Source organism: Colletes latitarsis, chromosome 12, assembly GCF_051014445.1.
Source record: "Colletes latitarsis isolate SP2378_abdomen chromosome 12, iyColLati1, whole genome shotgun sequence".
NCBI classification, from domain to species: domain Eukaryota; kingdom Metazoa; phylum Arthropoda; class Insecta; order Hymenoptera; family Colletidae; genus Colletes; species Colletes latitarsis.
The window spans coordinates 18,037,141-18,056,402 of NC_135145.1; the positions used below are offsets into that span (position 1 = coordinate 18,037,141).

General features: G+C 36.6%; 3 protein-coding genes across 3 annotated transcripts; 1 reads left to right on the forward strand and 2 right to left on the reverse strand.

The window, feature by feature from the left end:
* Nucleotides 1-8,274: 8,274 nt before the first annotated feature.
* On the reverse strand, nt 8,275-12,910 carry LOC143348795 (RNA transcription, translation and transport factor protein-like). The gene is made up of 4 exons (XM_076779406.1): nt 12,729-12,910; nt 12,152-12,373; nt 9,372-9,473; nt 8,275-9,148 (listed from the first exon to the last, which is right to left on the reverse strand). The coding sequence occupies exons 1-4, from the start codon at nt 12,787-12,789 to the stop codon at nt 8,784-8,786; spliced, it is 750 nt and encodes a 249-aa protein (XP_076635521.1). The 5' UTR covers nt 12,790-12,910; the 3' UTR covers nt 8,275-8,783.
* Nucleotides 12,911-13,344: 434 nt separating this feature from the next.
* On the forward strand, nt 13,345-16,412 carry Tango4 (transport and golgi organization 4). Its single transcript, XM_076779831.1, has 10 exons — nt 13,345-13,534; nt 13,616-13,722; nt 13,799-13,923; nt 14,197-14,474; nt 14,566-14,715; nt 14,791-14,985; nt 15,059-15,177; nt 15,772-15,951; nt 16,024-16,177; nt 16,262-16,412. Exons 1-10 carry the CDS (start codon nt 13,532-13,534, stop codon nt 16,319-16,321), a joined length of 1,371 nt encoding a protein of 456 aa, XP_076635946.1. The 5' UTR covers nt 13,345-13,531; the 3' UTR covers nt 16,322-16,412.
* Nucleotides 16,394-18,391, reverse strand: Tbcb (tubulin-binding cofactor B). Its single transcript, XM_076779832.1, has 6 exons — nt 18,007-18,391; nt 17,798-17,941; nt 17,633-17,720; nt 16,771-16,962; nt 16,613-16,685; nt 16,394-16,534 (listed from the first exon to the last, which is right to left on the reverse strand). The coding sequence occupies exons 1-6, from the start codon at nt 18,124-18,126 to the stop codon at nt 16,417-16,419; spliced, it is 735 nt and encodes a 244-aa protein (XP_076635947.1). The 5' UTR covers nt 18,127-18,391; the 3' UTR covers nt 16,394-16,416.
* Nucleotides 18,392-19,262: the final 871 nt, after the last annotated feature.

Sequence of the window (19,262 nt, forward strand, 5' to 3'; positions counted from 1 at the left end):
ATGTTGCCCTGAATTAAAAAATTCATAACTTCTGAAGGATTTTGATGATTCTAATGATAATGAGTTCTAATAGATAGATAAAGAGGACAAACAGGACAGTATTCTCAAATTTTTTCAGATTTAAAAATTTAAAATTACATTGAAATTCATTCGATTGTTTAGCCTCAATCATATTAATAGTATAAATATATGAACGCACGTCCATAAGCATAGTAAAAAAATGTCATTTTTTTAATGGTTAAAATATGATCAGAGGATCTTAAAATATGTGTTTTCGTAAAAAATATTTTTGAAATTTTTTTTTTAATATGGTATTTTTCATTCATTATGAACTTTGCTTATATCTATGTGTCTATACAGGGTGTTCGGCCACCCATTCTTCTTTTTACCAAAGATATCTAATTTCCTTCCCCCTCCTCTTTTTACCGACCTCCGATAATTACCTCTTCTTTTTACTTCTTTATGGACTTGCGCGGCCCAATCTCACTGCCATACCGACCTGAAAATTCGGAGATGATTTTAGCGGCCTCTTCTCATGGATGGCGGTCAGTTGAGAAACTATTCACTGAATTAGTATTGATGGGCAGAAAGCTGTAGTGTGTGTGTAAATACATGTGAGTTGGTAGTGCAGTATTATCAGACGGCAAGCCTGTGGCCAAAGGAAACTGCACCTCCACTTACACACACAATGCACAACCACCTTGTATATGAGTTCTGGCGTTTCGTATAGCTTTGGGGATTCGAGAAAGGCGGTGAATGTGAGTCTATCCTTCTTGCTCTCACACAGTTGAATTCGACCTCGCATTTCAAAGATTTTTTTTACGGAAATACACGTTTCAAGACTCCCTAATCAAATTTTAACTATTAAAAAAAAAGCATTTTATTACTATGCTTATGGACGTAAGTTCATATATTTATACTATTTATACGATTGAGTCTAAACAACCGAATGAATTTCAATGTAATTTTAAATTTTTAAATTTGAAAAAATTTGGGAATACTGTCCTATTTCTCCTCTTTGTTTAGCAATTTAAAAAAACGATGACTCGTTAAAATCAATCATATTAAAATAAAAGACTGGAGAATTGTTCTTCTTTCATTGAAAGAAACTCTTTTACTTAATCTTTTTCGAAGGCGAAGGCAAAAAAGTCGATTTCGCCATGGCAACAATGGTTGGACGCGACGCATGGACGTTCCCCCGGAGTAGGAGATCGGATTTTGTTTTCCAGAGACGCGTGCAAGGCGATCGAAAACGCGAAACGCGTTAGATGGATAACGGAGAGAGTCGCGAGGTTCCGTATGAAATAAAAAGACAGGACCCCTAGCAACAGCGTGCGTGTTTTGTCTACTCGTATACCTCGTCTGTGACAATACTCAAGAATCTCTGATGAATCAAAACTAATCTAGCGAAGAAACTGTATATTTACGATGACCTATGCAAGGCGGATCGCAGCCAATTTGCTAATATTATTTAGTTTTTAATTAATAATTGCATTACCCGGCTAAGAGTGATACGATTATTAATTAAACGTTAAATAATATTACCCAGGTCTCGTCACGTGGAGGTTGCTGCGAATGGAGACCCACCCTAACCAAATCCCATCCACCCTCCATTAATAAAGAGCTTCTGTGACCAACGATCGTTGGTCGAGGAAGCAACAAACGAAGAGAGTTGAAAGAATTTTTCTTCAAATAAAAATAACTTGCCTAACATAATGGTTAACAAAACACCTGCCTAACTATAAATCTAAATTCGTTTATTATATCAAGAAACAATTCTAAATTCGCAGCCATTAGCTCGGTGTTACCCACGAAGAATAATTTTTCTATCGTGGGTGACACCGATTACCAGGTCTCACCACGTGGAGGTTGCTGCGAGTGGAGACCCGAAGGGAGATAGATGGAATCCAAGTTCCATCGATCTCCCTTTTACATCCTTAGAAGCTAAATTACTAAACTAGAGAGATAGAAGGAAGCAATGTTCCTTCGATCTTCTAGTTTAGTTGTGCCAAATAATTATTTCGTTTGAAAAGGGATGAAGGTAAATCGAGGGAGACGCGACGCGACGCGATACGACGCGATGCACCATGCAATAGTGCAAGGAACGAAATACGCGACACCCGAACCGAGTAACTGGTCAAAAGGGTCAGCTCCGTTGCCTCTTGGCAAGTCCGATCGAAGGGGAAGGGAATCGACGCACCCGACACAGAGGTTCCCCATTTCTCCCACGCATCCTGTTGGGAGCCAACTGGACCCAACTCGGGATGTCTAACAGAGAGAGGGAGCGTGTGTCGGGGCTACCGCAGACAGGAACAGACCCTGATCCCCTCTGCGGCCGAAATACTCTTTCCCTTGGATCGTCTCGCCAGAGGACGGCAACTGACCCTTCGGACGAGCTAAACGGCCGATCACTTGCTTTCTACATGGAAGCAGTGGTGATCGGAACGAAAAACGAGGAAACGGGTGAACGAGAGAAGCTAGTTGGTAAAGAATTACTTGGCATATACGCGGACGCATACATGGGAGTAAATGTACCAAGCAATTATTTTGTTTAAAAAGGGGTGAAGCTAAATTATGGGAGACGCGACGCGATGCTGTACCGTACAGCAGATCTTCAGATCGAATCGAGAGAACGAGAAGCTAAGTTAATAATTGCTTGGTATCGCGGCCTTAAAACTAAATTTACCCTAAGGGCCTTAGAGATAAAAATCCCTCGATGTCCTTGCGTTGTCGTCCCACGATGTCCCGCGATGTCCAACGATGGCCTGTAAGTAAGCTGAAACAAACTAAAAAAGGCGGCATTTACGATTAGTTAAATATAGTAAATTGGCGTACAGGAAGCCCTGAAATAAAATAAATGGACAGATCGATGTCCCGCGATGTCCAACGATGTCCTGTAAGTAAGCTGAAACTAAAAAAGTTTGCATTTGCGATTAGTTAACAGAACATATACAATAAGCAACGTTTAAGCAAGAATAAAATAGGGGAACAAACACATTCGCAAACAAGGAGCCATAAGTAAAATATGTAAGAAGACCAGACAAATGAAAGCGAGGCAAAACGATAGATTCAAGCCCAGTAGACATTTAAATGTCGAAAAAGAAGTAAGAAATTGGAGATTGAGATATCACTCGCCACTGTGTCGATAGTGGTCAGTGAAACAGATTTTACATTGGACAAACCAAACAAGGAACCAGTAGTGAAATATGGAACTGGACCAGAGAAGTAAAAACGAGATGTAACCCAACATTCAAGCCCAACAGACGCTTGAAGGTCGAGAAAGAAATTAGACAGGGGAGATTCGGAACTCACTCTCTACTGGTCACTACTGGTCACTAATGGTCAGTATTGGTCACTGGAGTTGTCCAGTGCTCGTCCAGTGGTCAGTAGTGGTGAGTAAAGGTGGAGCGCTGACCCAAGAGGTTCCGTCACGTCTTCCAGCCTAGAAAAGAAAGAGCGAGAGAGAGAGAGTCCGTCACCGGCTGAAGAGTTCAAGGGGTGGGGAAGACCGTCCTTGGCGAGTTCACCAATCAATTAACGGTTAACCGTGCCTTTGACCGAAAAATGAATATTCTATGCAATATGGTATTAAAAACAATTATTTATACAACCCACGCTATCGAGCATTATTTAAACTATTGTCTGATGTTAATTAATAATTATTGCAAACAATAGGTATGAAAATATGGAGAAATTCGAGGAGACTGAAAGTTTCTTTGAATTTCTGTCGAGAACCAAGGTCGCATATCACGTATTCATTTCTTCGATCTTTTGTCCTTTATACGATACTTTCTTTTGTATAAGTTTTCATCTTTCGTTTCGTATCAGTAAATTATACAGGATTCTAACAACGATACGTAAACTATGTCACTAAAATCGTAACACAATATGTTGCAACACCCAACAAAACATGCATTAATGCACACGAAGAGAAGTTGTGTATTTTGGATCGTAAATTTGGAAAATATTCAAGCATCGAGGGGTTTAATTTCGAAATATGCGAAAACGACTCTCGTGTCGGCCAATTGGAACGTTTTAAAAATATTGAAAAAATATTAAAATGATTATAAATATTATATTGAAAAATTTCAAATCGTTCTGGAAAAATTATTTTCGTTTACGGGGGTCAATTAGAATCGTTTTTGGTAATAGACATATCCTTGAAATCCTACGTATTTTCAAGAAAAACAATTCTCGTCGAGGTTATCCTAGGTAGGAATCGCGATTGTAAAAGAAATACAATAAACATTCCAAGCTACCGTTTTTCTTTTGATGCTGTGCGAAACATACACGAGGTATACGAATAGACCTTCCACCTTATGGACTTTGATGACCCAATCTGATTGCCATACCGAGTTATTTTTTAAATAAATTAGGATTTTCGATGTAGTTGTCAACGAGGTACATCCTACCATATTTTAATAATCTTGAAATCTTTAAATAATCTTAATCGATTGATGTCCAATGATGGACCGTACAGCTTTCATTCCGTTAAAAAATAATAAAATTTCTGTAATTCCATTTTCTGTCTCACTTCTTCTCGTGTTCATTTCTAAATCTGTTGGTAACGTTGCGAGTGACACGGAAATGGTAATGGGGCCTTAGAGCCCCAGAAAAATGGGCCGAAAAAATACATTAGGTGATGGTCTACTTGTATACCTCGTCTGTGGTGCTTTTAATATTTTTTCAATATTTTTAAATCGTTCCAATTGGCCGACACGAGGGTTGTTCTCGCATATTTCGAGATTAAACCCCTCGATGCTTGAATATTTTCCAAATTTACGATCCAAAATACACAACTTCTCTTCGTGTGCATTAATGCATGTTTTGTTGGGTGTTGCAACATATTGTGTTACGATTTTAGTGACATAGTTTACGTATCGTTGTTAGAATCCTGTATAATTTACTGATAAGAAACGAAAGATGAAAACTTATACGAAAGAAAGTATCGTATAAAGGACAAAAGATCGAAGAAATGAATACGTGATGTACGACCTTGGTTCTCGACAGAAATTCAAAAAAACATTCAATCTCCTCGAATTTCTCCATATTTTCATACCTATTGTTCGCAATAATTATTAATTAACATCAGACAATAGTTTAAATAATGCTCGATAGCGTGGGTTGTATAAATAATTGTTTTTAATACCATATTGCATAGAATATTCATTTTTCGGTCAAAGGCACGGTTAACCGTTAATTGATTGGTGAACTCGCCAAAGACGGTCCTCCCCACCCCTTGAACTCTTCTGCCTGAGGCTAACTCTCTCTCTCTCTCGCTCTTTCTTTTCTAGGCTGGCGGACGTGACGGAACCTCGTGGGTCAGCGCTCCACCTTTACTCACCACTACTGACCACTGGACGAGCACTGGTTAACTCTAGTCACCAATACTGACCATCAGTGACCAGTAGTGACCACTAGTGAATGAATTCCGAATCTCCCCTGTCTAATTTCTTTTTCGACCTTCAAGCGTCTGTTGGGCTAGAATGTTGGGTTACATCTTGCTTTTACTTCTCTGGTCCCGTTCCATATTTCACTACTGGTTCCTTGTTCGGTTTGTCCAATGTAAAATCTGTTTCACTGACCACTATCGACACAGTGGCGAGTGATATCTCAATCTCCAATTTCTTACTCCTTTTTCGACATTCAAATGTCTGCTGGGCTTGAATCTATCGTTTTGCCTCGCTTTCATTTGTCTGGTCTTCTTACATATTTTACTTATGGCTCCTTGTTTGCGAATGTGTTTGTTCCCCTATTTTATTCTTGCTTAAACGTTGCTTATTGTATATGTTCTGTTAACTAATCGCAAATGCAAACTTTTTTAGTTTCAGCTCATTTACAGACCATCGCGGGACGTCGTAGGACATCGATCTGTCCATTTATTTTATTTCAGGGCTTCCTGTACGCCAATTTACTATATTTAACTAATCGTAAATGCCGCCTTTTTTAGTTTGTTTCAGCTTACTTACAGGCCATCGTTGGACATCGCGGGACATCGTGGGACGACAACGCAAGGACATCGAGGGATTTTTATCTCTAAGGCCCTTAGGGTAAATTTAGTTTTAAGGCCGCGACACCAAGCAATTATTAACTTAGCTTCTCGTTCTCTCGATTCGATCTGAAGATCTGCTGTACGGTACAGCATCGCGTCGCGTCTCCCATAATTTAGCTTCACCCCTTTTTAAACAAAATAATTGCTTGGTACATTTACTCCCATGTATGCGTCCGCGTATATGCCAAGTAATTCTTTACCAACTAGCTTCTCTCGTTCACCCGTTTCCTCGTTTTTCGTTCCGATCACCACTGCTTCCATGTAGAAAGCAAGTGATCGGCCGTTTAGCTCGTCCGAAGGGTCAGTTGCCGTCCTCTGGCGAGACGATCCAAGGGAAAGAGTATTTCGGCCGCAGAGGGGATCAGGGACTGTTCCTGTCTGCGGTAGCCCCGACACACGCTCCCTCTCTCTGTTAGACATCCCGAGTTGGGTCCAGTTGGCTCCCAACAGGATGCGTGGGAGCAATGGGGAACCTCTGAGTCGGGTGCGTCGATTCCCTTCCCCTTCGATCGGACTTGCCAAGAGTCAACGGAGCTGACCCTTTTGACCAGTTACTCGGTTCGGGTGTCGCGTATTTCGTTCCTTGCACTATTGCATGGTGCATCGCGTCGTATCGCGTCGCGTCGCGACTCCCTCGATTTACCTTCATCCCTTTCCAAACGAAATAATTACTTGGCACAACTAAACTAGAAGATCGAAGGAACATTGCTTCCTCCTATCTCTCTAGTTTAGTAATTTAGCTTCTAAGGATGTAAAAGGGAGATCGATGGAACTTGGATTCCATCTATCTCCCTTCGGGTCTCCACTCGCAGCAACCTCCACGTGGTGAGACCTGGTAATCGGTGTCACCCACGATAGAAAAGTTATTCTTCGTGGGTAACACCGAGCTAATGGCTGCGAATTTAGAATTGTTTCTTGATATAATAAACGAATTTAGATTTATAGTTAGGCAGGTGTTTGATTAACCATTATGTTAAGCAAGTTATTTTTATTTGAAGAAAAATTCTTTCAACTCTCTTCGTTTGTTGCTTCCTCGACCAACGATCGTTGGTCACAGAAGCTCTTTATTAATGGAGGGTGGATGGGATTCGGTTAGGGTGGGTCTCCATTCGCAGCAACCTCCACGTGGCGAGACCTGGGTAATATTATTTGACGTTTAATTAATAATCGTATCACTCTTAGCCGGGTAATGCAATTAGTAATTAAAAACTAAATAATATTAGCAAATTGGCTGCGATCCGCCTTGCATAGGTCATCGTAAATATACAGTTTCTTCGCTAGATTAGTTTTGATTCATCAGAGATTCTTGAGTATTGTCACAGACGAGGTATACGAGTAGACAAAACACGCACGCTGTTGCTAGGGGTCCTGTCTTTTTATTTCACACGGAACCTCGCGACTCTCTCCGTTATCCATCTAACGCGTTTCGCGTTTTCGATCGCCTTGCACGCGTCTCTGGAAAACAAAAACCGATCTCCTACTCCGGGGGAACGTCCATGCGTCGCGTCCAACCATTGTTGCCGTGGCGAAATCGACTTTTTCGCCTTCGCCTTCGAAAAAGATTAAGTAAAAGAGTTTCTTTCATTGAAAGAAGAATAGTTTTCCAGTCTTTTATTTTAATATGATTGATTTTAACGAGTCAGCGTTTTTTTAAATTGCTAAACAAAGAGGACAAATAGGACAGTATTCCCAAATTTTTTCAGATTTAAAAATTTAAAATTACATTGAAATTCATTCGGTTGTTTAGACTCAATCGTATAAATAGTATAAATATATGAACGCACGTTCATAAGCATAGTAATAAAATGCTTTTTTTTTAATAGTTAAAATTTGATTAGGGAGTCTTGAAACGTGTATTTCCGTAAAAAAAATTTTGAAATTTGCGTATTACGATAAAAATTCGCCTGCGGATTGTGAGCTGTTAGCATTTGCGCTAGATAATATTTTATACGATGCTATTAATAATTAAACAAAAATGTATCTAATTTCGTGAAATGAGATTACACCATTTATACTCTCACTGAATTGCGATAAAAATTAAATATATCATTTTTTTAATCGTCAGACATCTAATTTCCTTCCCCCTTCTCTTTTTACCGACCTCCGATAATTACCTCTTCTTTTTTACCAACCATTGATACTAATTACCGACCGTCGGTAATAAATACCGACCCCCTCACTCCTCACCTAACCGACTAGGGTCTTTTAAGAGTTAACAAACATTATTATCACAATATGTCCGTACCTGATTATTTATAGATATGTACAGATACATTTTATCATATTCTATATATTACAAAGATATATTATTAACAATTATTAATACTTAATTAGTACGATGAATCAAAATTACGTTGTGGCAGACTTGTATACATTGTCATCTGTGCAAAAGTGTTCTTCCCATCGAAGACCAAACAACAGAACAAGCTATACAAATTTTCGTTTCTTTGTTAATCTGGACTAGATCAAATTAGAATTTAGTGCTACTTGGTCAGTGTAAAGTGTAAGATTCTTTTGTAAAAATATGTACGTGTGAATTTTTTATTAAAGGATACCAGAACTTGGTTTAAAGGATTCCATATAATACAAATGGAAAGAGTTTAATTGATTAAAAGCGGATACAGAAAGGTATCGTTCTTTCCAGAGATTCCAACGTCCCCCACATTCGAAGTTTCTGCATTTTTACAATTTCCCGAACTTCTAGTCGACTATTCATTTACCTGTTGATTACTTATCTTCCAACCTTTCCTAACTTAGTGTCTGTCTTAGGATTGGCGGTGATGTTTTGCACACGAACGATCACTTCGTTGATCTTCGTTTGGAGATTCCTAATGTCTTGGATATAAAGAAGGGCAAGGATCTTGGTTGCATTCTCCAACGCAGGGTTGCTCAATTGGAAACCAGGAGCGATGCTCATCACAGGAAACGGTTTGCCCCGTAGTATTTTCGAATTTGGATTTTGCACGCACTCAGGATTCAATCTCCTTTGCACCAGTTTACTGCAGGCTTTTAACCTCAGCAGATGATCCAGGTGGCTTGGGATTCGAAGTAACTTTGCCACGGAGTAAGTCCCTTGTTTGAACTCTTTACTGTTGACTAATGATTGCAACATAGAAATGTAACATATACATAGAGAAATTATATTACTATTGACTATCCTGAAACTTGAATCGAACCATCTTTTAACTTGCATTTTAAAAATGAAGAGTATATAAATAAGAAAGTAAAATAAGAAAGATTTCTTAAGAAAAGCAGTAATTAAAATTTAATATGAAGCGTTAGGTTTTTAAGAATCATTATAATATTTGCATATACTCACAGTCTAAATTATCGAGTGGATTCTTAGATATAAGGCGGGGCACCAGCGTTTCGTTTTTCATTTTTATTTTCATCTCTTTCACATTTTCAGAATATTCCTCACCTAAATCACAAGTTGGAGCTTATTTTCTCGTAGACAACGATAACAATACATTAAATGTTGTCATTAAACAACTGTTTATCAATACGATAAAAACAACTCTTTATATTTTCTTAGGAAATTATTTAATGGGAGATTCTAGAGGCCAAAATAAGAAGAAAATCAAGAATACTAATTTGTTGATGGAGACTTCGTTAAAAAGTTATTAACGTTTAAAGTTCCGCCCTTACTGAATTTTTTTCTAGAAAATGGGTAGGATTTCGGGGGTAGGTCTATTCAACAAAAATGATTGTAATTGACTCCTGCAACCGAAAATAATTTTTCCAAAACGATTTGAAATTTTTTTTTTTCGCTGAAAAATTTAGGCACTTATTCCCTGTCGATTTTGATTACAAATTCGTTTTTGATTTTTAGTAATTTTGTTTGACGTCCTATAGAAAAGTTCTGTAATACTTTTTTGTAGGTATCCATGAGCTCTACTTCAAAACAAAGTTTCAATGAAATGTATTCACTATTGTAGGAGTTATGGCTGTTTGAAAATTGGACCATTTTTATAGGGCATTTCCCATTTTGCAGAGTCGAGGATAAACTTTTCGAATATTTTTGCGATTTCTACATATTCTTCACTTAAATACGCGTTGTTTGCCGTTTGGAACATTAAAATCGTCCAATCCGTTCAAGAGTTATGATGTTTCAAATATTTACATGCAATTTCGAGTAACCATTTTAGGCCTCAGATTATATTTTCGGTAAGGAATTTTTTTCTCGAAAATACGTAGGATTTCAGGGGTATGTGTAATGACCAAAAATGATTGTAATCGACCCTTGCAATCAAAAATAATTTTTTTAGAACGATTCTAAATTTATTTTTCCGTCGAAAAATTTAGGTACCCAACTCCCTGTCAATTTTTCTTCACAATTCGTTTTTGAGTTTTAATAAATTTGTTTGACGCTCTACAGAAAAGTTGTCTAACACCTTTTTGTAGGTACCCATGAGCTCTACTTCAGAAAAAAGTTTCATTGAAATATATTAACTATTGTAGGAGTTATGGCTTTTTGAAAATTGGACCATTTTTATGGGGTTTTTCTCACTTTACAGTCTCAAGGAACAATTTTTTCAATATTGTTAGAATTTCTACATATTCTCCACTAAAATACGCGTTGTTTGCATTTTGAAAAATTAAAATCCTCCAATCCATTAAGAAGTTATGAAATTTTAAAGATTCACATTTTCAGGGAAACATTTCTGGCCAGAAATTATATTTTCGGAAAGGAATTTTTTTCTCGGAAATGCGTAAGAATTCGGTGTTATGTCTATTCACCAAAAATGCTTGTAATTGTGCCCTGTAACTAAACATAATTTTTTTAATATGATTTTAAATTTTTTAATTTTGTCTAAAAGTTTCAGTAGCTACTCGAATTTTTTTCTCGAAAGTGGGTTGGATTTCAGGGGTATGTGTAATCATCAAAAATGATGTAATTGATCCCCACAACCAAAAATAATTTTTTCAGAATAATTTAAAATTTTTTAATTTAATTTTTTAATAACTTTGTAATAAAGCCTCAGTCGAGAAATTGATATTCTTGATTTTCGTCTTATTTTGGAATCTAGAATCTCCCATTAAAATTTTTCCCAAGTGTGGCTGAACCCACTGCATATTATATATAGAGAAAAACTTTAATGGGAGATCCTAGAGGCCAAAATAAGAGGAAAATCAAGAATAGCAATTTCTTGACTGAGGCTTCGAAAAAAAGTTACTGAAAATTAAATTAAAAAATTTCAAATCGTTCTGGAAAAATTATTTTCGGTTGCGTGGGTCGATTACGATCATTTTTGGTCATTACACATACATCTGAAATCCTACGTATTTTCGAGAAAAAAATTCCTTACCGAAAATATAATCTGAGGCCTAAAATGGTTACCCGAAATGTCATGTGAATATTTGAAACATCGTAACTCCAGAACGGATTGGACGATTTTAATGTTCCAAACGGCAAACAACGCGTATTTAGGTGAAGAATATGTAGAAATCGCAAAAATATTTGAAAAGTTTATCCTTGACTCCGCAAAATGAGAAAAACCCCATAAAAATGGTCCAATTTTCAAACAGCCATAACTCCTACAATAGTGAATACATTTCAATGAAACTTTTTTCTGAAGTAGAGCTCATGGGCACTGACAAAAAATTATTAGACAACTTTTCTGTAGAGCGTCCAACAAAATTACTAAAAATCAAAAACGAATTGTGAAGAAAAATCGACAGTGTGCCTAAATTTTTCGACGGAAAAATAAATTTGAAATCGTTCTAAAAAAATTATTTCTAGGTTCTGACGTCAGATATAATCATTTTTGGTGAATAGACATACCCCTGAAATTCTGCCCATTTTCGAGAAAAAAATTCAATACTGACAGAACTTTAAATATTAATAACTTCTTAACAAAGCCTCCATCAACAAATTGTTATTCTTGATTTTTGTCCTATTTTGGCCTCTAGAATCTCCCATTATAATTTTTCCCAGGGGTAGCCGAACTCCCTGTATAACAATCCATGTTTTTAACCAAATTTAAGGAAACATTTCCAAAGCTAAATTTTCTAAAACTAGATATTAAATAATTTCCTTTCTAACTCCTATTATTCTATCTTAAAATATTTAAATATAAATTTCGTGCATAATCTTACTATTATCTTCTACTTCCAACCAGACAGCATATCCAATCAGCCATTCTAGTTGAGCCAAAGCATTGCCAGATATCGGACAGTTAAGATCCTTACAGTATTGTAGAAAAACATTAGGCCACTTTTCATTTTTTAAATCGCGCAACTGTTTTCGATCTTGTATATCGTATTGACGTATTTTTTGGTCTTCTAACCAAACTGTTACTTTACGAAAATGTTGCGTATCTGTAACATTTAAAATGTAAGTTACTACTTAATTCAATATTATGGTAAGATAAGCGTAAAAGTATATATGCAATGAAACTAAAATTATACAAACATGATAAAGTAAATCTTAAGTTATTAGAAATATAGTAAATTTTGATGGCGAGTATGAAAATATTATAAGAAAACAATGTTTCGAAGTCATTAGTTCCATAAAATTTTGTCTTTGTAACTGCATTTGCAAAAGAATAACATGCAATGATAAAATATTGTTTAAAAGTATGAAATAATTTAGACTTTTCGTTGTCTATCGTTAAAAACAAAAAAAACAAATAAATTAAAACTACTTATTGAAATGTATATTAAAAAAACACACCGTTTACATTAACTTTGTCCCATTCTACATAACCAAGGGCTTTTAGTCTTCTCTTAAACATGATAGACCCTCGAAACTATCAAAAGTATCTCAGATTTTAGAAAGAAATCTGGGTTTAATAAAAAATTCATTCAACCGTCAATAAATGTTGCCGTATTGAATTACGTGCAAAGAGTAGGTACGATAAGAGATGCCAGTCATAACCTAAGTTAGACTGTTCAACGCAAACGCCCTCTACAGTGCAGAGTCTACACTATTTTCAACGTGCATATCTATGTAGGCTGTAACCTACGTATAGGGACACGGGACCTAGGAAATAACTGGACACGTTGCTTTGCGGTTAGGATTCTTTATTCACCAGTCTTTCAGGCTGGCTTGGAAACCACTGACTATCTAGCGAGAGACAAATTCCCTAGAGCACCCCGGTCTGCACTCTGCATCTCGACGGTTGGTATTGGCGCTCACTGCACCATCTGCGGTAGTAACTAGGGAGTTCCTTTATGCTCCCTACACACGCGATAGCGTAACACCTTATATAGACTACTCCAGATGGCATTACAAACCCATTGCCAACTCTGAAAAAAACTCTAACTAAAGTCCCTAGGAGGTCACTACGCACAATAACATAACCGGTGTGGCCAGAGCTGTTAGAAGAGTGCTTCTTAGGCTATGTGAAAAGTTTGTCAATAAAAGTCCTGAGACATTAAATTACCTATCAATACTTTCAAACCTTTATTTTAATAGAATCTCGATATAATGAACAAAGATATAGAATAGAATAGAAACATTTATATAGCTTTAAAATGGTGAGAACAATACTTTCGAAAGTGTTTCTTTAAGGCTATTTGAAATTTCTTACTATTGAAGAATTTAATTTTCTTTTACAGGATGTACAAAGGCATTCTGTGCATACTCTTGTATTTAGATCTTTAAAGAGAATGCACGATATGTTTTTGTTAAATCAAGGAACATTACCACCGGTGGATCCAAATATGTAAGTAACATGTAAATACATTTTGTACAGTCGATGAAAATGAATATTAACTAAGTAATATATTAACGTCTTTTAGGCAAAGGGTGAAAAAATCTGTAAAAGCAAAAGACTGTTACGGCCCTGTATTAGAACGCGTTAAGGATAATAATATAATGAAAACACAAAACGAAAACGAAAATGTGGATCCTCCACCACCAGGCGGTATTTATTTATTTATACTCGTATCGACATAAGGAGTACTAAATGTCTGAAAATATTAAACAGCATTCGTCAATAAAAGTAACAACGTTTTTTCCATTTTTACTTTCCAACTTACAAAAAAAGAAAGTATCGTAGTGGAAAAATGTTGAAGCGCCTCATTTTAATTAGTAAAAGAAATCTTTTTTTTCTTTAAGTCGAAATTTTTCTTTTTCCTTTGATCGTTCTGTATAGATTAATTTGCTACTGTTTTAACGAGAAAAATATGTTTCGCAGATGAGTCTTTCAGTGGAAGCAATAATACTGCGATTATATCTTACAATCCTATGCAAAATAATGCTATTACGATGACGCAAACAAATTCTGGAAGCAATGCAGTTAATAATGCCACCGCAATACCACAAAAAAAGGCACCTTCTATGGCGAAACCGAAATGGCACGCACCATGGAAACTGTACAGAGTTATTAGTGGTCACCTTGGTTGGGTACGATGTTGCGCAGTTGAGCCAGGAAACGAATGGTTTGCAACGGGTTCAGCGGATAGAGTAATTAAAGTAATACAGCTATTTCATTTAATGGTTTTACTGCGTACAATGTATGTAATTTACTGGCACAGTTTATACTATTTCTAAAACAAAATTCTAGATATGGGATCTTGCAAGCGGCAAACTAAAAGTTTCTTTAACTGGTCATATAAGCAGCGTTCGTGGACTTGCATTTTCTCAACGACATCCATATTTATTTTCTTGCGGGGAAGATCGACAAGTAAAGTGTTGGGATCTTGAATACAATAAGGTTACCAACACAATCTAAAATCATTATTTTCAGTGCTCGAAACTATTCATTTTATACAATGACAATTATTTATAGGTTATAAGGCACTATCACGGTCACTTATCTGCAGTGTATTCCATGGCACTGCATCCTAGCATAGATGTATTAGTAACTGCAGGTAGAGATTCGACGGCAAGAGTATGGGATATGCGTACTAAAGCAAACATTCATACGCTTGTTGGCCACACTAACACAGTTGCCAGCGTAATTTGTCAAACAGCCGAACCACAGGTATTCTTTACCCAGCATTCTCATATTTTTTGAAATATTTGAAACTCTACTATACCTTTCTTTTTTATATTAGATCGTCACTGGAAGTCACGATTGTACCATACGATTATGGGATTTGGCTGCAGGAAAATCTAGAGCTACTTTAACGAATCATAAGAAGAGCGTGAGAGCTGTGACTTTCCATCCATCATTGTACGTATTTCTTTTGAATGCTTTACGTATCGTGCTTCCACGAGAAGAAGGCACTGTGTTTACATCCCCACTCCTGTTGCAGTCCGCTGACTCACAGGATTGGTCGAAAACGGGACGGTGACAGTCAATCAGCGGACTACAGCAAGAGTGGGGATGTAAACACGGTGTACTATGCAGAGATGAGTTGGCTAGGCACGCTGATTGGCCGTAGTGTAATAGCTACGCCTGTTCTCACACGCATTGTCATTATTGGCTGAGCCGCTCACAACTGCAATTCCATTGCATGACAAAGGACAGAGGCAACCGTACGCTCCAAATATTAGCCATGAATAGAACAAAAATGTATCTCTCGTGATTATGGTATCTCCTTGCTCTTGCCCCGTTTAGTTTGTTGATGCCTAGCCAACAAGTCATCACTGAACCTTCTTTTCTATTTCTACGCATTCTACTCTCGAAGCAAACGATACAAAAGTGTAAACAAAAAGGCCTTAATGGATTAATTCACGTAGTAATTACTATTGTTTTAAAAAAAATTCGCTGACAAATTCTAATTTACGAATGAATTTAAATATGTCCAATTTTGTTAATTATTAGATACATGTTCGCCTCAGCATCGCCAGATAATATTAAACAGTGGAAGTGCCCGGAAGGAAAGTTTATACAAAATTTATCTGGTCACAATGCCATAGTTAATTGTTTGGCTGTTAATGCCGACGGTGTTTTAATTTCTGGAGCGGATAATGGTACTATGCATCTTTGGGATTGGAGAACAGGGTAATTTTATACGATTAGATTTACTGTTTCGTTTAAAGTCCAATGTTTATGATAAAATCTTCAAATTTTAAGGTATAATTTTCAACGCTTACAAGCTCCAGTCCAACCTGGCTCGATGGATAGCGAAGCTGGAGTTTTTAGTATTACATTTGATATGTCTAGCACTCGAATGATTACCACAGAAGCAGATAAAACGATCAAAGTTTATAAAGAAGACGACACCGCTGTAAGAATAACTTGCTTATTAAAGAATAATTATATAGTAATCAAAGTATATGGAATTTAATTATCTTTTTACCTATATTTTCAGACTGAGGAAACACATCCTGTAAATTGGAGACCGGACATAATAAAACGAAGAAAGTATTAAGCATTTTTGGACGCAATGAATATTATTCGATTGAGATTTCTCACAAATTCTAAATCTTTTAATAAAAGAAAGTTAAATTAAAGAATTTTAATATTTCAAAGCTCTTCGTCCAAGTCGAACTCTTCTTCCGGAAAATCTCCTACTTTTATATGCATTGGTTTTACAAACCCGCCATATTTCGGTAAACATTCAAAATATCTTTTCCCATTGACACTACAGTGAAAAAAAATAAAAGATTAAAAATAAATCAGATAAAAATATAAAATTATATAAAATTATTCGTAATCTTACGTTCCGTCGTTTTTACCGAGCGGTTCGTCGTATTTCACACCGATCCACCAACCTTCTTTAAATTCTGTTTTACCTACAAAATAAAAGATATATATATCCTTTTACGTATTACATAATACGTAATCGATGAATAATTTTAAATATATTACTCAACTTACCGACGTACATGATACTAGCTCTACGTTTCGGTTGATTTGGTACACAAACTTCGCATCGATCGCCGACTTTGCATAATTGAGCTGCTGTTGCTTCCGCTTCCTCTTCTTGCCTCTTTTTCTCTTCTTTGTTTTTCATTTTCTCTTCATTATACTTCCCTAATTTATTTATTTCCAAAAACGCTTTCACCGTATCTAAGATATCACGCATAACATGTAATTTACATATACATACGTACAGAATTGACTTTATATTTTTAAACAGAATATTATACATGTATGTACCGTCCTTCCTGAAGGCACAGCGTGTTTACATTCCCACTCTTGCTGCAGTCCACTGACTCACAGGTATTGGTCGAAAACGGTGACAGTGACAGCCAATCAGCGGATCGCAGCAAGAATGGGGATGTAAACACGTTGTGCCATTCTTCCATGAGAAGGTAGAGCGTGTTTACATCCCCACTTCTATTGCAGTCCGCTGATTGGCTGTCACCGTCACCGTTTTCGACCAATGTCTGTGAGTCAGCGGACTGCAACAGGAGTGGGAATGTAAACACGCTGTGCCTTCTTCTCGTTGAAGAATGGTATACATTAAACACGTATGCATCATCCAAGACGGAGTAATCGAATTAAAAAAATTGGTTAATAATATTAGCTACCAGAAATACTTTACGTAGCTTTTTATCGGAGTCGAATTCAAAGTGATTTTCTACTACTATTTATAAAGAACAGTGTGACAATATTAGTGTCGATGGAATACTTGACTGAATATTAAATACACAAAATTTTAACAAGTGATTATTAGGATCAAAACGATTAACTGTGCAAAGTAAAAAAACAAATGTTACAAGTTTCATGGTAATACCTCCTCGTTTAGCGTATTCTTCTTCGGACATATCAAATTTTTCAACATTATTAAGACTTTCATCGGTACGAGAAAAATTGTCTATTATCTAAAATAACGTAGACTTTTATTATTAATGTATATTGTGTCATTAATTCTATTCGATAGAAAGGATAATAATTTTACATGGACTCGCATTCCATCATCGATAGGGTACGATCCCAAAAGTCGTTGACCATCTTCCAGTTTGCAGATTAATTTACTGTTCTTATCGTACACTTCGACTACCATTGTCAACGGATTACCACCAGTTACGAGTTCCAATTTTCCCTTAATATTAAAACAACAGTATAGAATGATACAAATGGTAAATGTTAAAAATTTAACATACCAACCTTAAATTCATCAATAGTTATTCCTTTTTGAAATCTTCGTTCTACACAATGTGATTGCTGACTAGAAGTAGTAATAGACACATTTACAAAATCCGACGTTACTACACTGTAAGCACTCATTTTTAATACAATTCACTTAAAAGTATCGGTGTATTTTTGAATCAATTTTCGAGCGGTATACTCCGCATATAAGACAATTAGGTTACAATATTTAAATACTCTTTTTACGAAATAATTTATTTATTGTATAATGACAATTACAATTCTGATCGAAGATACAATATTATTTTATGTGATTTATAGTTTACACACAATAAATGATAAATTATAACCAATTAATGACACATTAGGACCTGAAGCGCACAATCTCGTAAAAAATTATGGTTTCATAGCGACGCTCTAGGGAATTTCTCTAGCCAGTTCCTTACGCTTCAAGCAGTTGGTGTGAGAACTAACACAGTATTACGCTATCGCGTGAATTCGAGTTTAGTACATATAGCGCCACCACGGGAATTTATTGGAACTAAATTAATCACCATCGAGTCCGTAATTCTAGCGAGCGAGATTCAAACGAATTCTCGGCAGTGTAGTGGATTGGTTTGCGCTGGGAGAGGCTTCTGATATAAACTCAACTCTGCGATCGTATTAACAGGACTTTATTTTAGCACGTGTTCTCTTACTTCTTACGTTCTCGCAGGCGTCAAACAGACTGGGCCCTTACAAACTCTCCGGGCCAAAAAGAAGGAGGTGTGCCAATTTAAATCTAATACTACCAACTAATGACTTAGATATTACTTAAACTAACTAGAGACTAACTAAACTAGGGACTTAACTAAACGGCGCTTGCTACACCTGTGACATTAGCCGCCAAACTATAGTACCGTCACCATCCACCATGCGACATGTGAATCTAGGGAGTAGACCACCACGCTGCCCTAGGAAACAACTGCTAGTTCCACGCAGGGACTGGGGAGCCCCTTCTTCGTGGACGACAAAAACAAAGCACTCCACTCAAGACGCAGTCCGCCGGAAGTGTGAAAAAATTGCCACGTGTAACTTTTCGTGATTGAACTCTTAAATAAATACACTAAATAATATCCGCTGAAACCACACACTTAGTTGATTAGAATTCGTGCATTCTATACATATAACCGCCGCATGACCTTAATTTTTGAGATATTCGCAAAATTCCTTCCGTGTTACTTTATTGAATTCTATCTTTACATATGCGTTCGTAGCATCGTGTGCGTCAGCGT